The 17,489-nt window shown below is 34.7% G+C and overlaps 2 protein-coding genes across 3 annotated transcripts in view; both read right to left on the bottom strand.

The window, feature by feature from the left end:
- The window catches only part of LOC144958824 (dnaJ homolog subfamily C member 10-like), a 78,869-nt gene that overhangs the window by 12,391 nt on the left and 48,989 nt on the right, over window positions 1-17,489 (bottom strand). For both annotated transcript variants that reach the window (XM_078891043.1, XM_078891042.1), the window contains exons 16-17: window positions 16,958-17,113; window positions 13,414-13,553 (exon numbers count right to left, since the gene is read on the bottom strand). In XM_078891043.1, coding sequence (XP_078747169.1) covers window positions 13,414-13,553; window positions 16,958-17,113 — 296 coding nt within the window. The remainder of the gene's footprint in view (window positions 1-13,413; window positions 13,554-16,957; window positions 17,114-17,489) is intronic.
- Window positions 1,980-12,479, bottom strand: LOC144958823 (uncharacterized). Its single transcript, XM_078891040.1, has 5 exons — window positions 11,910-12,479; window positions 10,733-10,819; window positions 9,512-9,573; window positions 8,479-8,695; window positions 1,980-6,541 (listed from the first exon to the last, which is right to left on the bottom strand). Exons 1-5 carry the CDS (start codon window positions 11,971-11,973, stop codon window positions 4,527-4,529), a joined length of 2,445 nt encoding a protein of 814 aa, XP_078747166.1. The 5' UTR covers window positions 11,974-12,479; the 3' UTR covers window positions 1,980-4,526.

Raw genomic sequence — 17,489 nt, 5'->3', positions numbered from 1 at the left:
TACTTGAAGGTATGAGAGTGCTCGATAATGTAGATTAGAGCATATAAAAATAAATAAATTCACTCATATATTTTTAAGCCAAAATCAGCCGACTGATAAAATGAAGGACATGGAAACGTTTGTTTTGGCTTAAAAATATGTGAGTAAATTTATTTATATATATATATATATATATATATATATATATATATATATATATATATATATATATATATATATATATATATATATATATATATATATATATATATATATGAGTCACATGGACTCACTTTATCTTTCTCTTTATCTTTATATATATATATATATATATATATATATATATATATATATATATATATATATATATATATATATATATATATATATATATATATATATATATATATATATATATATATATATATATATATATATATATATATATATATATATATAAGTATCAATCCACTATTAAGGTGACCACTGTGAAATGCACCAATTGGAGGACCAAGCATATGTCTTGTTCAAATTGATTAAACTGTTCAATCTTTGTTCAAATGAGTATAGTTTGATTCCCTACAATGATTTATGAACACAATTCTGATGCTTGATGATCACAATGGTATATAGAAAATTACTCGGTCCCCCTAATGTTTTACTAAGTGTTTCTGTAGCTTTAAGGAGACATTTGGTAAAAACATGTTTTTAGGGAGACCACATTAAAAAACCCTTTTAGGGAGCCCAGTATATGTTTATATATGTGTATACCTAAGAGTGCATTTTCAAGTGAGCTACCACCAAATTGTCTAAAATAAAGTAAGTCCTTAAGATTAAGAGCTTCATGGCCATAGTGTCGAAGCTTATCCCAGTGTGCGTAGAGTGAAGTGGCCGAGCAACGCATTTACTAACTCCTGGGAAGGTCCATCCCTCAGAAGGGGCGCTCAGGGAAATAACCTGGGACTCAAACACGGCAAAAAAATTTCCCAGTTGCTCCGTGCGCCATTGTTTTTGCAGTCCCCGACCCCTTTAGAAACCTGACGACCCAGGTTAAGATCAGAGATAGAAGGGACCAGGCAGAGGAGTTTATTTGTTGTTGTTGTATACCACTGAATGGACTTGGTTTGTTTTGTTTTGTTTTTAAGGGTTTTACGGCGCTTGCAACACATTAAGGTCATATCAGCGCCAGTAAAAAGGAAGAAAATGGGATAGTAAAAAGTTCTGGAACTACAATTAGAGCACCCAAGAAAAAGTAAGGCAAAGGGGATTTGTTTCAAATAGGAAACAGTAGATTCCAAGAGCCCACTATCAAAGTACTTAGTTTGAGATCACCTAAACGTCTCATTCAGACACAAGCACAGGTCCCAACAAAGAGGGATACACTCAAATGTTTACAAATAATATGTAAACAAAACAATAAAGAGCATAACAGACAGATGATTTACAAGGGAAAAATATAATCTCCCAAAACTCGAACTATACATTTGACTGTTTCCCTCCCAGCCAGGTCCTGGACAAAACCAAGTAATCCCATCCCGAGACAAAGACAGAAAACAAGTTGGAAAACAGACATAGGGGGATAGAAGACGCAACGAGTACGTCCCTGCCCATTATGGGAAGTCGGGAACCCCACCCAGTGAATGGAGTTGGATGGATAGGACAGCAGATCTGATGGACACAATGAACGGCTTCAATCAACATCTCATTCACTTTAACTTGCACAATGCTTGCTTTGGTTTCGTGGTAGACAGTTCGTCTGACGCCCGAGTTGCCAGGGTTCGAATCCATATTTGTGGCGATGCAGAGTCATTGTAAAAGTCTCATTTACAGTCTCACTTGTGTTAATTGGAGTACGTTACTGAATTGTAACAACGTTGTTCGTGTCCATATAAATGTACTACCAGCTGCACGTTGAGCTCATTGTGGGTTTTATGATACATCAAGCTCGTGTAAAATTACATTTACATTTGACCGAAAAATGATACATAACGATAGAAGTCTACAAATCATATTGCAGGTTTATTTCAGTTCCAAAAGCCATCACAAACATTCATCCACTGTATCACATAAGTCTTTGGTCACCAAATAAAAGCATGAAGTTTGCTATGTGTACAGTGCAACATAAAAGGATAGAAACAGTTTTACTGATAAAACCCTCAAATGATAACAAACCAATATGTTGTTGCTGGTAAGTTGCTTAATTGCATTTGTTAAAAAGCATAAACTGTGAAGCAAAAGTGTTGAAAATCGTTTGAATAAAGTTTAATGCAAAAAAAATAATTCTTAAGCACTTTATGCCGTTCTAAGCTGTCGTTGCTGCATTTTTTTTCATTATTAATTATTATTATTCTGATTAAGGATGAGGGATAAAGAAAGAATGAAATTAAATGCACAGAGATGTCATTTCTTGACAGTCACCTCTAAAGATTGCAACTCTTAAAATTATCATAAAAAGAATAGTGAAATTTTACATTAGGTATCTAGAAAATGCTGAACATAAAGCTACATTGGCCAATTAAGTTAGGGTTAGTAGAAAGACTTTTTATTCTGCCATATCTGATTCTTTCAGATAGTTCTACATAGCTGCCAACTTTTCAAAAATAAAATAAGGAACGCTCATTTGGCCCGGGATGAGGGGCGATGTGTGCCGAAGCCCCCCCCCCCCCCCCCCCCCCCCTTCATCGAATCGCAACATATAAAAGTCAGCCTTTTTAATTACTATTACTAACACTAACAAGTTTGAGATGACAGAGGCTAGTCCAAATGTTGCTCAATTATCGGGTTTAGTACCAGCACATTTGAATCGTTAAAATGACACTTTCCACAATGATTGTTGTTTTGTTTTTAAGGGTTTTACGGCGCTTGCAACACATTTAGGTTATATCAGCGCCAGTAAAAAGGAAGAAAATTGGATAGTAAAAAGTTCTAGAATTACAGTTGAAGCATCCAAGAGAAAGTAAGACATAGGGGAACTGGGAACAAATAGGGATCAGATGTAGATTCCAAGAGCGTATCACCAATGTACTTAGTTTGAGATCACCTATAAGTCTTATCCGGACACAAGAACAAAATCCAACAAAGAGGAACACACTCAAATGCTTACATTATACATTAAAAAATAACAAATATAGTAATAATAAATAACAGAGAGATGATTTACAAGGAAAAAAATATCATCTCCCAAAACAATAAATATGCATTTGACTGCTTCCCTCCCAGCTAGGACTCCGGCGAGGGCCAGGAAAAAAACAAGTAATCTCATTCCAAGACAAAGACTGAAAGCATGTTGGAAAACAGATATAAGGGGATAGAAGACACAGTGTGTACCTCCCTGCCCGCTATGGGAGCTTTCCACAATGAGATCAAAATTCAGAACGGACAATATAAAGAAAGAATTCAACTGCCTCAACTTTGATAAGGACCAATACACAAGAAGCACAATTGTAAAATAAATGAAATAACTTAAGATGGTTAGAAATGCATAACTACCAACCTGGTACATCACTTGAGAGGGCGTTTTGGGGTAAAAATTAGGTGAGTTCAGATAAAAAGTAGACGATTGCATATATGTTTTCTTTCATGCAACATAATGGTCTTTAAGTAGTATACTATAATAGTAGTTATAGTAAAATGCACCTCTAAATATTAGAGAATTCCTACTTCTTTACTTTGACAAGATAAACACACCTAAAAATGGAGTATACTTATTTTTCTTGAACCTAAACCGTTACAAAAGCTTGCTTGAAAAAAAAAAATTAAAATCAGATGAAGATGTTTTTAAAGGGATTAAATTTATATATTTCATAAATTAATAAAGGGAAATAATCATTGTCATCTTTAATCAATATACGCAATTGATTTTCTTATTGAATACCTTCCAATCAAAAAGGTGGATTTAATTTTATTCTTAATTAAAATAATATTTGTAACAAATAGTGAAAGTATCAATACTGTCTTAGAATATTCAAAGTATATTGAGGCTAACATCCATATCCTATGCAAATCTCCAATACATTATGAAAGGTTTGAGTAAAATACAGGCGTCATATAAACGAATGGAACTTTTTTAATTGTTGAAAATCATTTATGATAGAGGCATAATTCAAATTAAAGAGCTACACAAATGGAGATTATGCTCTCACTGGACACCAATAATAATGATAATAATAATAACAACAATAGTAGTAGTAGTAATAGTAATAATAATGGATCAATAATAATAATTCATTAGGCTCACATGGCTTTTTTACCACAAATTAGTCAAAAATTACAAAATACGGATTTTGAACTAAAAATAAGCACTTACGGACTCAGGAAGTCAAATACGGAACAAATCCGTTTTTAACAGAACGGTTGGCAGCTATGGTTCTACAAAGCATTTGTCTCTCAAGCTGAGCAAATGAATGTTCATATAATATAAAAAAGGATATTGCAATGATGAACAGATTGTACTATATAAAGATAAAACGTTTTTGTAAACCCCCAAAATATGTCAATAACACTATACAATACAATGAATGTAATACAAATCAAATTCATGATTGTCATTACACCGATTGAAACGCTCTTTCCCTTCTATATTTATTTCTTTCATTAAAAATCTTTGTCTTCACCAAACTAATTAGTGTACCTTCAGGGATTCCTTTTTGTGAAAATACCCTGTGGTGTTTTAAGAACAGAATAATTTCAGACTTTCTAGGTAATGATCCCCTTGAACCATGTGCTGAAACATCTTCGACAAAGTTTTTAAAATATGACTTGACTCTATCTGTATCCTCATCTGACCATGACATGTATCTCCGATTTTTGCTTGAATTCCTCTTGGGTTCAGTTTGTTTTGAAGAACACGTAAGCTGATTTGACACTCCTGCTTCACCATCAAATATTTCTTCTTGATTTGCAGCTGTTACTATGGATGTTCCAAAATTTGCATTTGAGTCTCTATTCACTACAGAGTCATTTGTTTCAATGTTACAATTTCCTTCCCCAGTGACCGATGCTGAGTTATCAATTTGACCCAAAAAATGACCAACTTCTGTTATTTCTCGTATTGCAAGTGGACACTGATAAATGTTTTGATTGATTGATTCACTGTGTCCCATATGTCGATAGAAGACATCTCTCTCGTGTTGTGGGACATCAAGTAAGGCAAATAATGTCGAAGCTCGGTGCCTGAATTTATCAGCTATTAACAACTGGGGTTTCTCTAAATCCTTTACTAAGGAAGTGACATATTTGATGGCAATGTAACCACTTACATGATCTTTGGATATTCCTGTATTTGGAAAAAGAAATGGGTTGTCTGAAATATCAACAGCTTTACGCTCCTGTGCAAGTTTCCTTAAAGGCTGAATTGTGTCATTGGGTATCAACACAGGGACCAACATCTTGCTTCCCTTTCCAGACTGATAGGCCAGCTTATACTTCTCAAGTAACGCTTTTTCCAGAGGATCAGTGACATGTTGTACAAGCTGGGGATCAACCCATACACCTGAATCTGCATCATTCCAGTCTTTTAACAACATCCTTGCGGGTTCTCCGCCTCTCCTCGCATTAAACATTGTAAGCCTAGCTACGATGACATTGCGAAGCCTAACAAACATATGTGAATCAAATAATTGATAATCATCCTCACAAATACGGACCATCTCTTCAGTAATAAATTGCCGTAGCTTCTTTATATCATTCTCTAATGGCATCTCTTTGGGTTTTCTCAAATTTGTTCTCTTTGCTTCACATTGAACTCTGGCTGTAAAAAAAATACTATCCCAATTATAATCCAGGACAGCTTTGAACAAATCTATCTCTGCGGATTCTTCCATTTTGTTTTGCATTATATATTCCCCTTTTAAGAAATTAATTAACTTTTTCAATATAAATCCAATTGAAAGCTTCAAGCCTGCTTTCAATGTCCCATCCTCTTTCAAAGTCATTTCAGAAATGGTTTGCGATATTTCATTAAAGTTACAACGCTTCACCACGTCCTCTCCAGAGAAAGAAGGTTGATTTGTTCTCTTCCTAGTTTTTAAAATCAAATTTCCTAAGATGCGTAAATCACTCATTATAACTTTTCTCTCCTTCTTTGAACTTTTACTCCACAATTTTGTTCCTAACAATACTATAGCTTTGTCTGATCGACACAAATTTCCCACTTCATCATTCCGAAATTTGTCAAGAATATTCTCCTTTATTTCTTTACTTGCATTGGGAGCCACGGGATAAAATTTTACAACCCCAGTACACAGAGCATGCTCAGTACTACATTTCTTTTTGTGTTCATAAACCCTTCGTCCAGAGTAAAACCCCTTACAGCCAGCACACATAACAACTTCATGTGACCCTTGTGCTCTCTCACGCATAACTATTGAATTGTTTCTAGTGTTTGAATAAAAAATGCCCTTTTTCTTGAGATTCTCCATTGTTCTATCCCTTTCCTTTACAGGCTGTTTCATGGCCTCTGTAACTTCTGTCTCATCTTTGTGTTTCCTCATCAAATGCCTTGAGAGTTTTGTTTGCAACTGTCCACAGTATGGACAGGGTCTCCTTGGCTTTTTGTATTTCTCTGGAAAAAAAAAAGAAGAAAATAAAGCACATCATGCTATGAACTATGAAAATAAATCAATAGACAGATCGTATGCACATCAGCTACATGACAGCGATAGAGAGGAATAGCATTCCAAATATTTAAGGCCTGGACAAGTAACTGTCATAATTCCTTCTTGTTATATACTTTTCTACCATCTATTCCTTTGGAAGAGGTATGTTAGATTTGTGGAGACCTCTGCCACATAACAAATCCAGTGAAAAGACGCCATATTTTTGTTTTGAAATAGAAATAAATAGATCAATCCACCCACTTCACTGGGTTCAGGGTTCCCTCTTCATTATAATCAAAATATGAACATAAATCGGAATAGTAACACATTGAAGTCTCATCTGAATACATAGATTGTCCTTTGTTGTTTCAGCGAAAAATCAGACAGAATGTCAAAAGAATTTTAGGTTTTTCCCCAACCACCCCTTGGAGGTATCAGTATCAGCGGAATGGTAAGCGTCATGTTTTTTACGTTGAGCAACAAAATTTACTCCAAATGCTTCACTCGACCCAGGCGGAAAAGCAATCAAGAATAGACCCAAGTCCTATCCAAAGACTAACATTTCATTTAAGTTTATTGTAGGCCCTTGGCCAATCGACAAAATTCAATTCACATAAATTATTTACAACAATCAGAAATTAATTATATCAATAATAGTAATAGAATGCAATGAAGGCAATATCATAATAATAATAATAATAATAATAATAATAATAATAATAATAATAATAATAATAATAATAATAATAATAATAATAATAATAATAATAATAATAATAATAATAACAGTAGCGGCAATAAGTAACAATTAATATAGTAACAAAAGTAATAATAGACTATAGTTCATAGTCATAACAATGACTTTCTTTGTCATTGAGGGAGTGAGAAAACATCACCGGCTGGCAGAACAAACAGCCGACATCAATCAAACGTACTCCAGACCGGTTGAGCATCGGCTTCATTAATTCCTTAAAGACTTCCCCCCAACTGCCTGAACGATGCTGATGCCCAGACAACTTAATCCTGATTTAGATTTTGTGGGAATGAAATATGACATGTATATGCCGGAAATATTTCAATAACAAACACACTGTTCAGATAGAAAATATTTGAGTCTTGCCTTTGTTAATTGACACAGGTAAGTTAGGAAAATAAATGCTAGTAAAAACGATCAGCAAGTTCGTGAACACTGCTTCTCAACTCGAACATATGTTTTCATCAAATCTACACACATCATGTTGTGAGCTGAATTTTAATGATCTCAGTTGTCATTGAAAGGAAACCCAAGAATTTTAGAATAAGAAAAAATATTGAACCTGGAAGACAAAAGGGTTTGTAGCACAGCAGACATTATCAAAGTATAATTTTAGTACCGACAAATTAAAAAGAAAATGTGCTTTTCTTTAAATGCTGCCAATCATCATATACTGTTTAGGTTGCAAGATTAATAAAAATGTTATCTACTCTGATTCTCGTTAAGTTTCCAGCTGGTCTGTGAAAAAAAGCCTTAAGCATCATAGAAATACAAAGAAACAGTTTTAATATATAGATGGGTTGTAACAAAAAAACCATTTTAACACTTACAATACAAGCAATTCAAGTCTATTACAGACAAAAAAACCCCCAATAAAATAAACATGAACATTTTTATGGCTGGTTTCACTGATATCACTCACACATTGGGGTTTCAGATTCTAAGATGTCCACCCTATCAAATTTGGATTTGTGCTTGTTATGTAAATGGTAGCGTATTTTGCGACGCAGCACTGCCAAAACAGAAAAAAATGCAATAACACAAATGCAGCACCATGGAGGGGGTGGAAGTTTTCTTTTAAAAGGAATGGGTAAATTAAAATTGATCCCACAAATATCAAAGGAGAAGAATGACAAAAAAATGACTCACCATTGCACGTAACACGTTGGTTTGCAAGTGTATAGCATTCGGGTTGAACCTGGGTCCCAGACTGGCAACGAGGTTCAGTCTGTGATAGTTGTGGATGAGGCTCTGACTGAGTTGGGGAATGAGCACTAGGTTCCAGAGACAATGATGTACTCAGCATGGGGTACCTCACAGAGTACGTAGAGGAATCAGACTCGGAGTCAGCAACAAAATCGGGACCCTGTATATTTTGTGGAAAAGATGACAGATCAATCAATTTATTCATGTTGACAATAAACATGAAGAGCCATTGTTTAATAATCCAACTAAACAATTAGCTGGTTAATAATGCAAGTATAATAAAAAAGAGTTGAGAAAGGCAGACATATTGTCTAAGTATTTAATATGTTCAACTGTGCTTGGATAAATATAGATACACCAACTAGGGTTTCAGTAAACCGTTTTTAACCAACTCTTTAAATCCTACACCAGGACCAACAACTACAAAACAATTTTTTATATCACTACGATTCTGGACATATAAACGGTTGTCATTGCAACAATATGAACTTCCTAACCTTGCAACTGCAATATAGTTAACAAAAAAAGTTGATAAACATTACGATGCAAGAGAATTTGGACAAAATGCGAGATCAAAAGTATAATCCCAACAGAAGCTATTTTAATTTTTCCTGGAAACGCATCATTTTCACATTTTGTCAAATAAAAAACAAACGACTTCAAATGTGAATGGCTCATCAATGAATATCACTTCAAAATATAACGAGGAAGGTTTAAAATAGTGTTATTGTTGGCGAAGTCCACTGCAAAGAAAAATTTTTAACAACAAAAAACTAGGAGATCTCATTGGTGTAAAACAGTGTTGTCCTTGTCCTGAAATATTGTATTGCGCCTAACAGACTGCAGGTCTCATCTTTTGTGGCAAATGTGTTTTGTCCACCACAAATTATGGTGATGTGAAGCATTTTGAGCATGGTGCCAACTGTGGATAAACGCTATACAAATGTTATGATTTTATTTTAATGTACATACTTACCACAAATGAATCATGTGATATGGAACTTTGTTCTGCATCACTTTCAGGCTCTGAGTTGGAGTCTATATAGAAAATAAAAACAACAAAAAAAAGCTGAAGACTATCATGTGCAAGTTTTTCTCTAAACTCTTAAACAAAAAATCATGCCATCTTGTGCTGTAAAAGGATTTTTTAAAAATTATTTACCTTATGACTATTGTCCTTTGGAAAAAAAAGAAAATTAAGTCGGTAACCTTCTGGCTATTTTCTTTTAAATTTCAAGAACGTCAGAGTTGGCAAGGGAGGACGGAAATATAATTCCAGAAACCAATCTGTCTATAATCATATCCATATGATAGTTTTTCGTTCAAGATTCAGGTACAGTCCACTTAGGATAATCGCAATACCTTGGGATCATCGAAAATGTTGGGATTAACCGAAATTCAGTTTCCTGTCCACTATTTCAACATTTTACACATTTATTGTCAACTCAAACCAGTAAATAATATTCTTAGTCCACCACATACAGAGCAATTTGATTGAAACAAAAACCATATGGCAGCCCCGTGTAGATTTGTCAACCAAAAGCAGCTATGAAGCAAGCCGATATCTTATTCAGATTGGAAGAAGTTTCAATCTTTTTTCTCAACAATTCAACATTTGTCAGAGTTAAAGAGATTAGCCTTAATGAGAGACAATAAGCTCTCACCAAACTCATTGGTCACAATGCACAGTTGTTAATCCTAAAACAAAGGATATCGCTCAGTCTCTCTTTATAACTGTCATTTATAACCTGTTGTCAAGATTATGACCAGCCCCACTCCTCTTCTATTTAATGGCCACCGATGACGTCACAAACCCATACTGCAGAGCCCCGCCCTCTTTTGACTCTAACAGAGTGGTGACACACTACTGTAGCATTAAATCCTGCTCACTCTCGATTCTTCAACCTGTCACGATTTCATCCATGATGAAATTTAATCATGATATACTGTTTGATTTCTTGAATTTACCACTTTTTAAAAAACCAAAGTTTGTTGCAATTAACCAGTGACTTTTATATAGAATTATTTCCATTGCTTAGGAAATATTGTGATTAACCGAAAGTTGCGATTAAACGAGTTGCAATTATCCGGAGTGGACTGTAATAGTATTACACATCATGACTCAAAAAAAAAAAAAAAAAAAGCAAACTATGTGTACCTAAATGTTATTCATTTCCTCATCAAATTACATTCTTACCATTAACATCATAGATCACATCAAAAGGGTTGTCTGGATTGACAGCAAGACATTTTTCAGGATTTTTAAAGCTCAAATCTCTCTGATCTGAAGTTACAAAAGAAATAGCATATTCTCAACATTAAACTATGATTTTGTGATGGCTGTGATATGGCATACTGTATGCATAAAGCAAGATGCAAAGACAGGTTTAAGTTTAAATTATTTTATATTCTTTTCAAAAATCCATTCTAGTTTTGCCAAAATAAAATAAACACGAGAAGTGTTGAGTTGGATAGCGCTAAAACTAAAAGTAGTAGTGGTAGTAGTAGTAGTAGTAGTAAACGACAGATCTTACTCACTAGTGTGAATCTACAGTCTACAGAAGTTCCCGAATTATCTGACTCCACTTCCAAATGACTGACTGACAAGTGACAATCATCAATCGGTGTGTGTGTGATTAGGTACTTTGGTAAACGTCCATTTGGCCCTCCAGCAGGGAGCCGATAAATGGCCTAGTGGCTGTGACCCGATTTTTTGGACTTTTGAGTGATGGGTCTCAGAAAAAGTTCCATAGATTTTTTTTTTATGGATGGATTTTAATGATTTATGTCTTATTTTCTTCAGGAGAAATTACTCTATCGTTTGGTGTAGTTTATTTTAAAATCAATGACAATTTAGTATAACTTTTGATTATGGATAAAGTAGGGTATAATTTAGCTTTGGATAATTAAAAGATTAGAACTTGGTAAATCAAAATTTCATGCTGGCACGTTTATTTAACATCTTAACTTTTTATAAAATTAAATTCAGGGCAAAGTTGTATACCGCATCCATGAAATTCGTTCCAGTAAAATCCTTACTCAAATCTTAGCGGTCATTTTAGACCAGTTTTGAAATCCAAATGGCGGTTACTACCGGAAATGCAACAATTTTCAGGTCACAAAGTCCGTCAGTAAATAACAAAGGCAAATAGAAGACCATTTGTCAGCCTTTAAACTAACACAACTTTTTTTCTGCTTATCTGATTTTCACAATTTTGGTATCATTAGAATCGTGGTGAAAAGCACTTTAAAATGATATAGGTTTCATTGAGCTCAATCCAATTTGAATTTTTTACCAAAGTACCTAGTGTGATGTCTACCCTATTGAAAATCTTAAATCAACTGTGATGTAATAAGAATGGCCAATAACTTACCATTTAAATTATCTCGGTGTCTCTTCAATGATGCCTCCAGCATCAATTTACCCCACGATGCCATAGACGTCTAGTTTGGAACTCAGCAAGTGACGAAAAAATACTTGCGGCTATAGAGAGGACGTCCGTCGGCCACTCTCTTTGCAAGTCAGTAGTTATCAGATAATCCTTGGTTCTTGAAAAATATAGAAACACAGCGGTTCATTTAAAAAAACTCTTTTGTAGATCAAGATATAATGTTAGGTATTGCACTTTAAAATCTCTTCAGACATAGAACGGGTCAACTTGACGTCTAGACCAAATCATTTCGAAGATCGATATGGCAACAGCAACGCCTGGAATGGAGGATTTAAATGCGGCATCTGACGATTCTACTGCTATGACAGAAGATGCTCCATTTCACGACGTCGAGATGGCTTCAACTGGCATCAGGCATCAACATGCTACTCAATAATGGGTTTGATGAAGCGTTTGACTAAGAACTAAAGGCCGAGCTGATAACTGATAACCACCTACTACTGAGTGCCGAGTGCCTCTTTATGCGCGAAATTGACTAAACATACGTTTCACGAAAAAAAGAGTTACTATGTTTGCTTGTCTCTTGTCACCAAGATAAGAATCCGGACCAAGATTCGATAAATCTGTTTCTAAAAATAGATTATAATTCGTATATCTTGTTCATTCCTCAGTTCATCAACTTTCACACAATTTTATATTAGGTTTTCATTACTATAAAAATCCATATAATGCTCTAGAATTTTAGAGAAAATTTCGGAAAGATATATTGCCTCACTATTGAAATATATCGATGAAAACACTGGTACCCCTATTGTACTTTTTTCAGGCGGTCACCTTATTGACCAACGTGAAAATTTAGGCATAACTCTTCTTACTGTGGTGTTTAACAAATAACTTCAATACTATGATTTACAATTATATATCCTTGACGGTTGGGTTGACAACCTTAAACTAAAAATAGAAAAGTGAATGTGCTAGAGGTCAAATCAATAGGGGGACCGGATTTTGGTCTCCCTATTGGTAAAGTACTGTAAAATGAACTAATAGGGGTACCAAAAGTCTCCCTATCCGGTATTAATACATATATATATATATATATATATATATATATATATATATATATATATATATATATATATATATATATATATATATATATATATATTATATATGAGTCACATGGACTCACTTTATCTTTCTCTCCATCAACAAAGTAAATACAAAAATGACAACACAACTAGGATCAACAACTCAACAACAACAATAATGACAACACAACTACGATCAACACCTCAACAACAACAATAATGACAACACAACTACGATCAACACCTCAACAACAACAATAATGACAATACAACTATGATCAACACCTCAACAACAACAATAATGACAATACAACTACGATCAACACCTCAACAACAACAACAATAATGATGACCAAACAACTTTAGCTTTGGCCATCACCTCAACAAAAATCACCTACATGTGATAGTTGGTACCCGAATGTCCTACGGGGTAGAGCCTCATGGTGGGATAGGAATGAACATTCTGTGAGTGGCACAGATCTGTCTGCACGGTGCAATCCACCTGGGCCACGTGCACATTTGGTTTGTCCTTCAACATCTGGATGGGTGGATGGATGGATGGATGGATGGATGGGTGGGTGGGTGGATGGATAGATAGATGAAAAAAATAATTCAAAATGATAATTCTTTGTAAATAATTATGTCTGCAATATGTTGCTGCTCCATCAAACGTCTGAGAAAGTATTTTGAAAACGAATAGAAATGCAATTTTCATTTCTTGCAGCAATCCTGGCATGAAAGATTCTAAACTTTTTTGTTGTTGTTTTTGTTATTATCTGATGAAGGGTTTTGAGTTTAAAACATTGCATGGTTGGTTTTTTTCTTTTTTGAAGATGTTACATTGAATTCTTGTTTCTTTGTTTTTTTTTCTTTTCCCATTCCACAGCTTCTAGTAGTTTTGTATCAGTTAAAATCCTTTACGAAGACGTTACTTGATAGAATTTCTGATTTGTATCAGTTAAAATCCTTTATGAAGACGTTACTTGACAGAATTTCTGATTTGTATCAGTTAAAATCCTTTACAAAGACGTTACTTGATAGAATTTCTGATTTGTATCAGTTAAAATCCTTTACGAAGACGTTACTTGATAGAATTTCTGATTTGTATCAGTTAAAATCCTTTACGAAGACGTTACTTGATAGAATTTCTGATTTGTATCAGTTAAAATCCTTTACGAAGACGTTACTTGATAGAATTTCTGATTTGTATCAGTTAAAATCCTTTACGAAGACATTACTTGATAGAATTTCTGATTTGTATCAGTTAAAATCCTTTACGAATACGTTACTTGATAGAATTTCTGATTTGTATCAGTTAAAATCCTTTACGAAGACGTTACTTGATAGAATTTCTGATTTGTATCAGTTAAAATCCTTTACGAAGACGTTACTTGATAGAATTTCTGATTATCAAATTTTTTACCCTGCCCACATCTAAAAACAAAAAAAAAAAAAAAAAATGCCTACAAAACATCTAAATTTCTTCTCTTTTTCCTATCAATTGTCGGTATGGACCAGTGGCTAATGTTTTGTTGTTAAAGGTTTTAAGTGCTTGGGACATATTTAGGTCATTTTAGTGACATAGACCTGTAAATGAGCTCTATAAAAATTGACTGAAACTCTTCGACAAACTGAAGATTCAATTATTTTTTAAAAAATAAGGGCATCATTGGAGAGGAGAGTGATAAATACAATACATTAAAATAGTGGGTGTTATTTCTTACTGGAAGTATGACTGCCATAATTTGATGTAGAAGGAATGCTAAATAAGCATGTCATTCATATAGGTAAAGATGACTTCATCAAAATCATATTCCTGCCTCTGGAATTTTTTTGACATAGTCAGAAAAATAATCACAATTATCATCTTTAACTTCTAGCCATGACCTATTGAATTTATTCCTCACATCTTTATCGATGCTCGACAAGTCTGAATTGCGATCCACGAACAGCTAAGCCATTGTGAGAACATTAGAATAATGTAGCAATGAGCAAACTTGATTTTCAATCGGTAAATGACAGAAAAAAAACTTAAATAAATATGACTTCAGGCCAATACACTGAATTATTAAGTAGAAGTGAATTATCAAGAAGAAACTTCGGCAGGCGTAGGTAGCGGAAAAATTCAAAGAATCGAAATGAAGGTAAATCACCACAAAACAGCAAGCTCACTTGGGCTTGAGCAAAACAATGGCAGAAAACGTCCTGATTTGCACGGGAATTAATTAGGCTACTTACCATTGTTCCTTATAATCAGGTACTCAATCAGTGAAGAAACGGTCAACCAGTTTGTTTACAACGTGAGGCAATCGAAATGTGCTTGTAGCAATCTACCCTACCTTTCGATTTGAAGATGTCTACATAACGGACTTGCGGCATTCGCAATTTACTTTATCATAGTTTTGAGACTCGCCAGGTAAATGTGGTCAATTTTGGCTTAGATGAAACAGTGAAATTTATTGCTCGGTGGCTCAGTTAAAATTGGCTACAGTTGGGATCACAACAGGTTTGGAAAGTGAAAAAATAATTTAACGAAGGATGTGTGAAAATACCCAGGGATGTGTTCAGACACGCCTTTTATAAAAAGCGTCGCTTAGTCTTGGCAATATATACATCATTAATATAAACGGTCCCCATGAGCTACGCGTAGCGCTGTGGAACACTCCTAATTACTTTACGGTCATTCGACTACGATTTGTGAATTCTTTTTTTTTTTTAATTTCTTTCTTTCTTTCTTTCCTTTTTTTAAATATTTGAATTTGACAAATTGACTGATTTCAGTTAATTGACTGAGAATTTACAGGTCTAGTGACAGTAAAAAAGGAAGAAAATGGGATAGATAAAATTTATAGATGAACAATTTAAAGCATACAAGAAAAAGTAAGAAAAGGGGAATTTGTTCAAATAGAAAATAGATGTAGATTCCCAGAGCACACCATCAATGTACTTTGAGATCACCTAAAAGTCTCATCCAGACACAAGCGCAGGATCAGTCTAAGAGGAACACACTCAAATGTTTACAATTGAAAATCATATTCAAAACAAACAAAAAATCATAGTTCACAACAGAGAGATGATTTACAAGGAAAAAAAATTAATCTCTCAAAACTAATATTATAGATTTGACTGTTTCTCAGGAAGGACTTATTCAAAGATAAAGACAGAAAGCAATTTGGTGAGGGAAATATAGGGGCAGAGAAGACACAGAAAAAGTAACCTATTTGCCCACCTTGGGAGGTCATAGGTAAAAGGTAAAATCAATATCAGATTGACCACAAAGATGAACTCTTGTGTTTGTATCACTCTAACTCTGACTCTAAAATACAATATACAACATCTTGTCAATTACAATATAATACTCTTTGGAGTGTGTGAGACACATTTATCATGTTAAAATATGTTATCTGTTTAGATCTTTGGTTCCAAATGACCTGACACCAATGTGCATTTATTGACAGGTCTGACAACCCCAAACTGTTATGGCCTCATTGTTTAAATTTACTCGTTGTCATGGAAATACTTTCAAACCAACATAAAATATTCTCCATGACAACAATGTTAAAACGAGTCAAAAATTCTGTCCAGTCATCAGACCTGCCTATATGTTCACATTGCCATAACACTTGTTTCTAATTTCTAATTTATCATATTTTTTACATCTTTCTCTCCAAAATTTTGATTTAAAAATCCAATTTTGATGTGGCTACTTTCAAATTCTTAGAAATTTTCTCATATTTGCCTATTTTGGATAAAATTGCTTGTTAATTTCAAATGCGCAATTCTTATTGACTTGTCTTACTTGACTAATAATAACAATAACAACACAACAAAATGGACAACAAAAACAACAGCAAGAAATGCAATGACAACAACAACAACAACTGGCCGACAAGCCTATATGAATCAAGATTGCGGCCCATGTCGAATAGATAGAGATCTCACCTTGGCAAGTTTTCTCCATTCTGGGGCCAGTTGTTGACATGGCCCACACCAAGGGGCAAAGAAGTCCACCAACCATAAGTGGTCCTTCTGCCGACGGCCCACCAACTGTTGGAAGGTGCTACTGGTCAGAATGATGACAGGTGGGTTCAGTGTGTCCTGGTGGTGGGGGGGGGGGGGGGGGGGGGGTGTCAGATGAATAGGAAGGGTGAATTGGAGAGGGGTGTCAGATGAATAGGAAGGGTGAATTGGAGAGGGGTGTCAGATGAATAGGAAGGGTGAATTGGAGAGGGGTGTCAGATGAATAGGAAGGGTGAATTGGAGGGGGGTGTCAGATGAATAGGAAGGGTGAATTGGTGGGGGGGGGGGGGGGGGGGCGTGTCAGATGAATAGGAAGGGTGAATTGGAGGGGGTATCAGATGAATAGGAAGGGTGAATTGGAGGGGGGGGGGGGGTGTCAGATGAATAGGAAGGGTGAATTGGAGGGGGGTATCAGATGAATAGGAAGGGTGAATTGGAGAGGGGTGTCAGATGA

Source organism: Berghia stephanieae, chromosome 13, assembly GCF_034508935.2.
Source record: "Berghia stephanieae isolate SIO BIC M18660-M18661 chromosome 13, UCSD_Bste_1.3, whole genome shotgun sequence".
Taxonomy (NCBI): Eukaryota; Metazoa; Mollusca; class Gastropoda; order Nudibranchia; family Aeolidiidae; genus Berghia; species Berghia stephanieae.
The sequence above is the reverse complement of the archived record's forward strand: the minus strand, read 5'-3'. Positions and strand labels throughout refer to the sequence as shown.

Coding starts and splice junctions, on each gene's coding strand:
- LOC144958823 (XM_078891040.1), bottom strand. CDS start 11,973: ATGGCATCGTGGGGTAAATTGATGCTGGAGGCATCATTGAAGAGACAC. Junction 10,820..11,909: donor ACACCGAGATAATTTAAATG/GTAAGTTATTGG, acceptor TTGTAACTTCAG/ATCAGAGAGATTTGAGCTTT. Junction 9,574..10,732: donor TGTGATCTATGATGTTAATG/GTAAGAATGTAA, acceptor TTTTCTATATAG/ACTCCAACTCAGAGCCTGAA.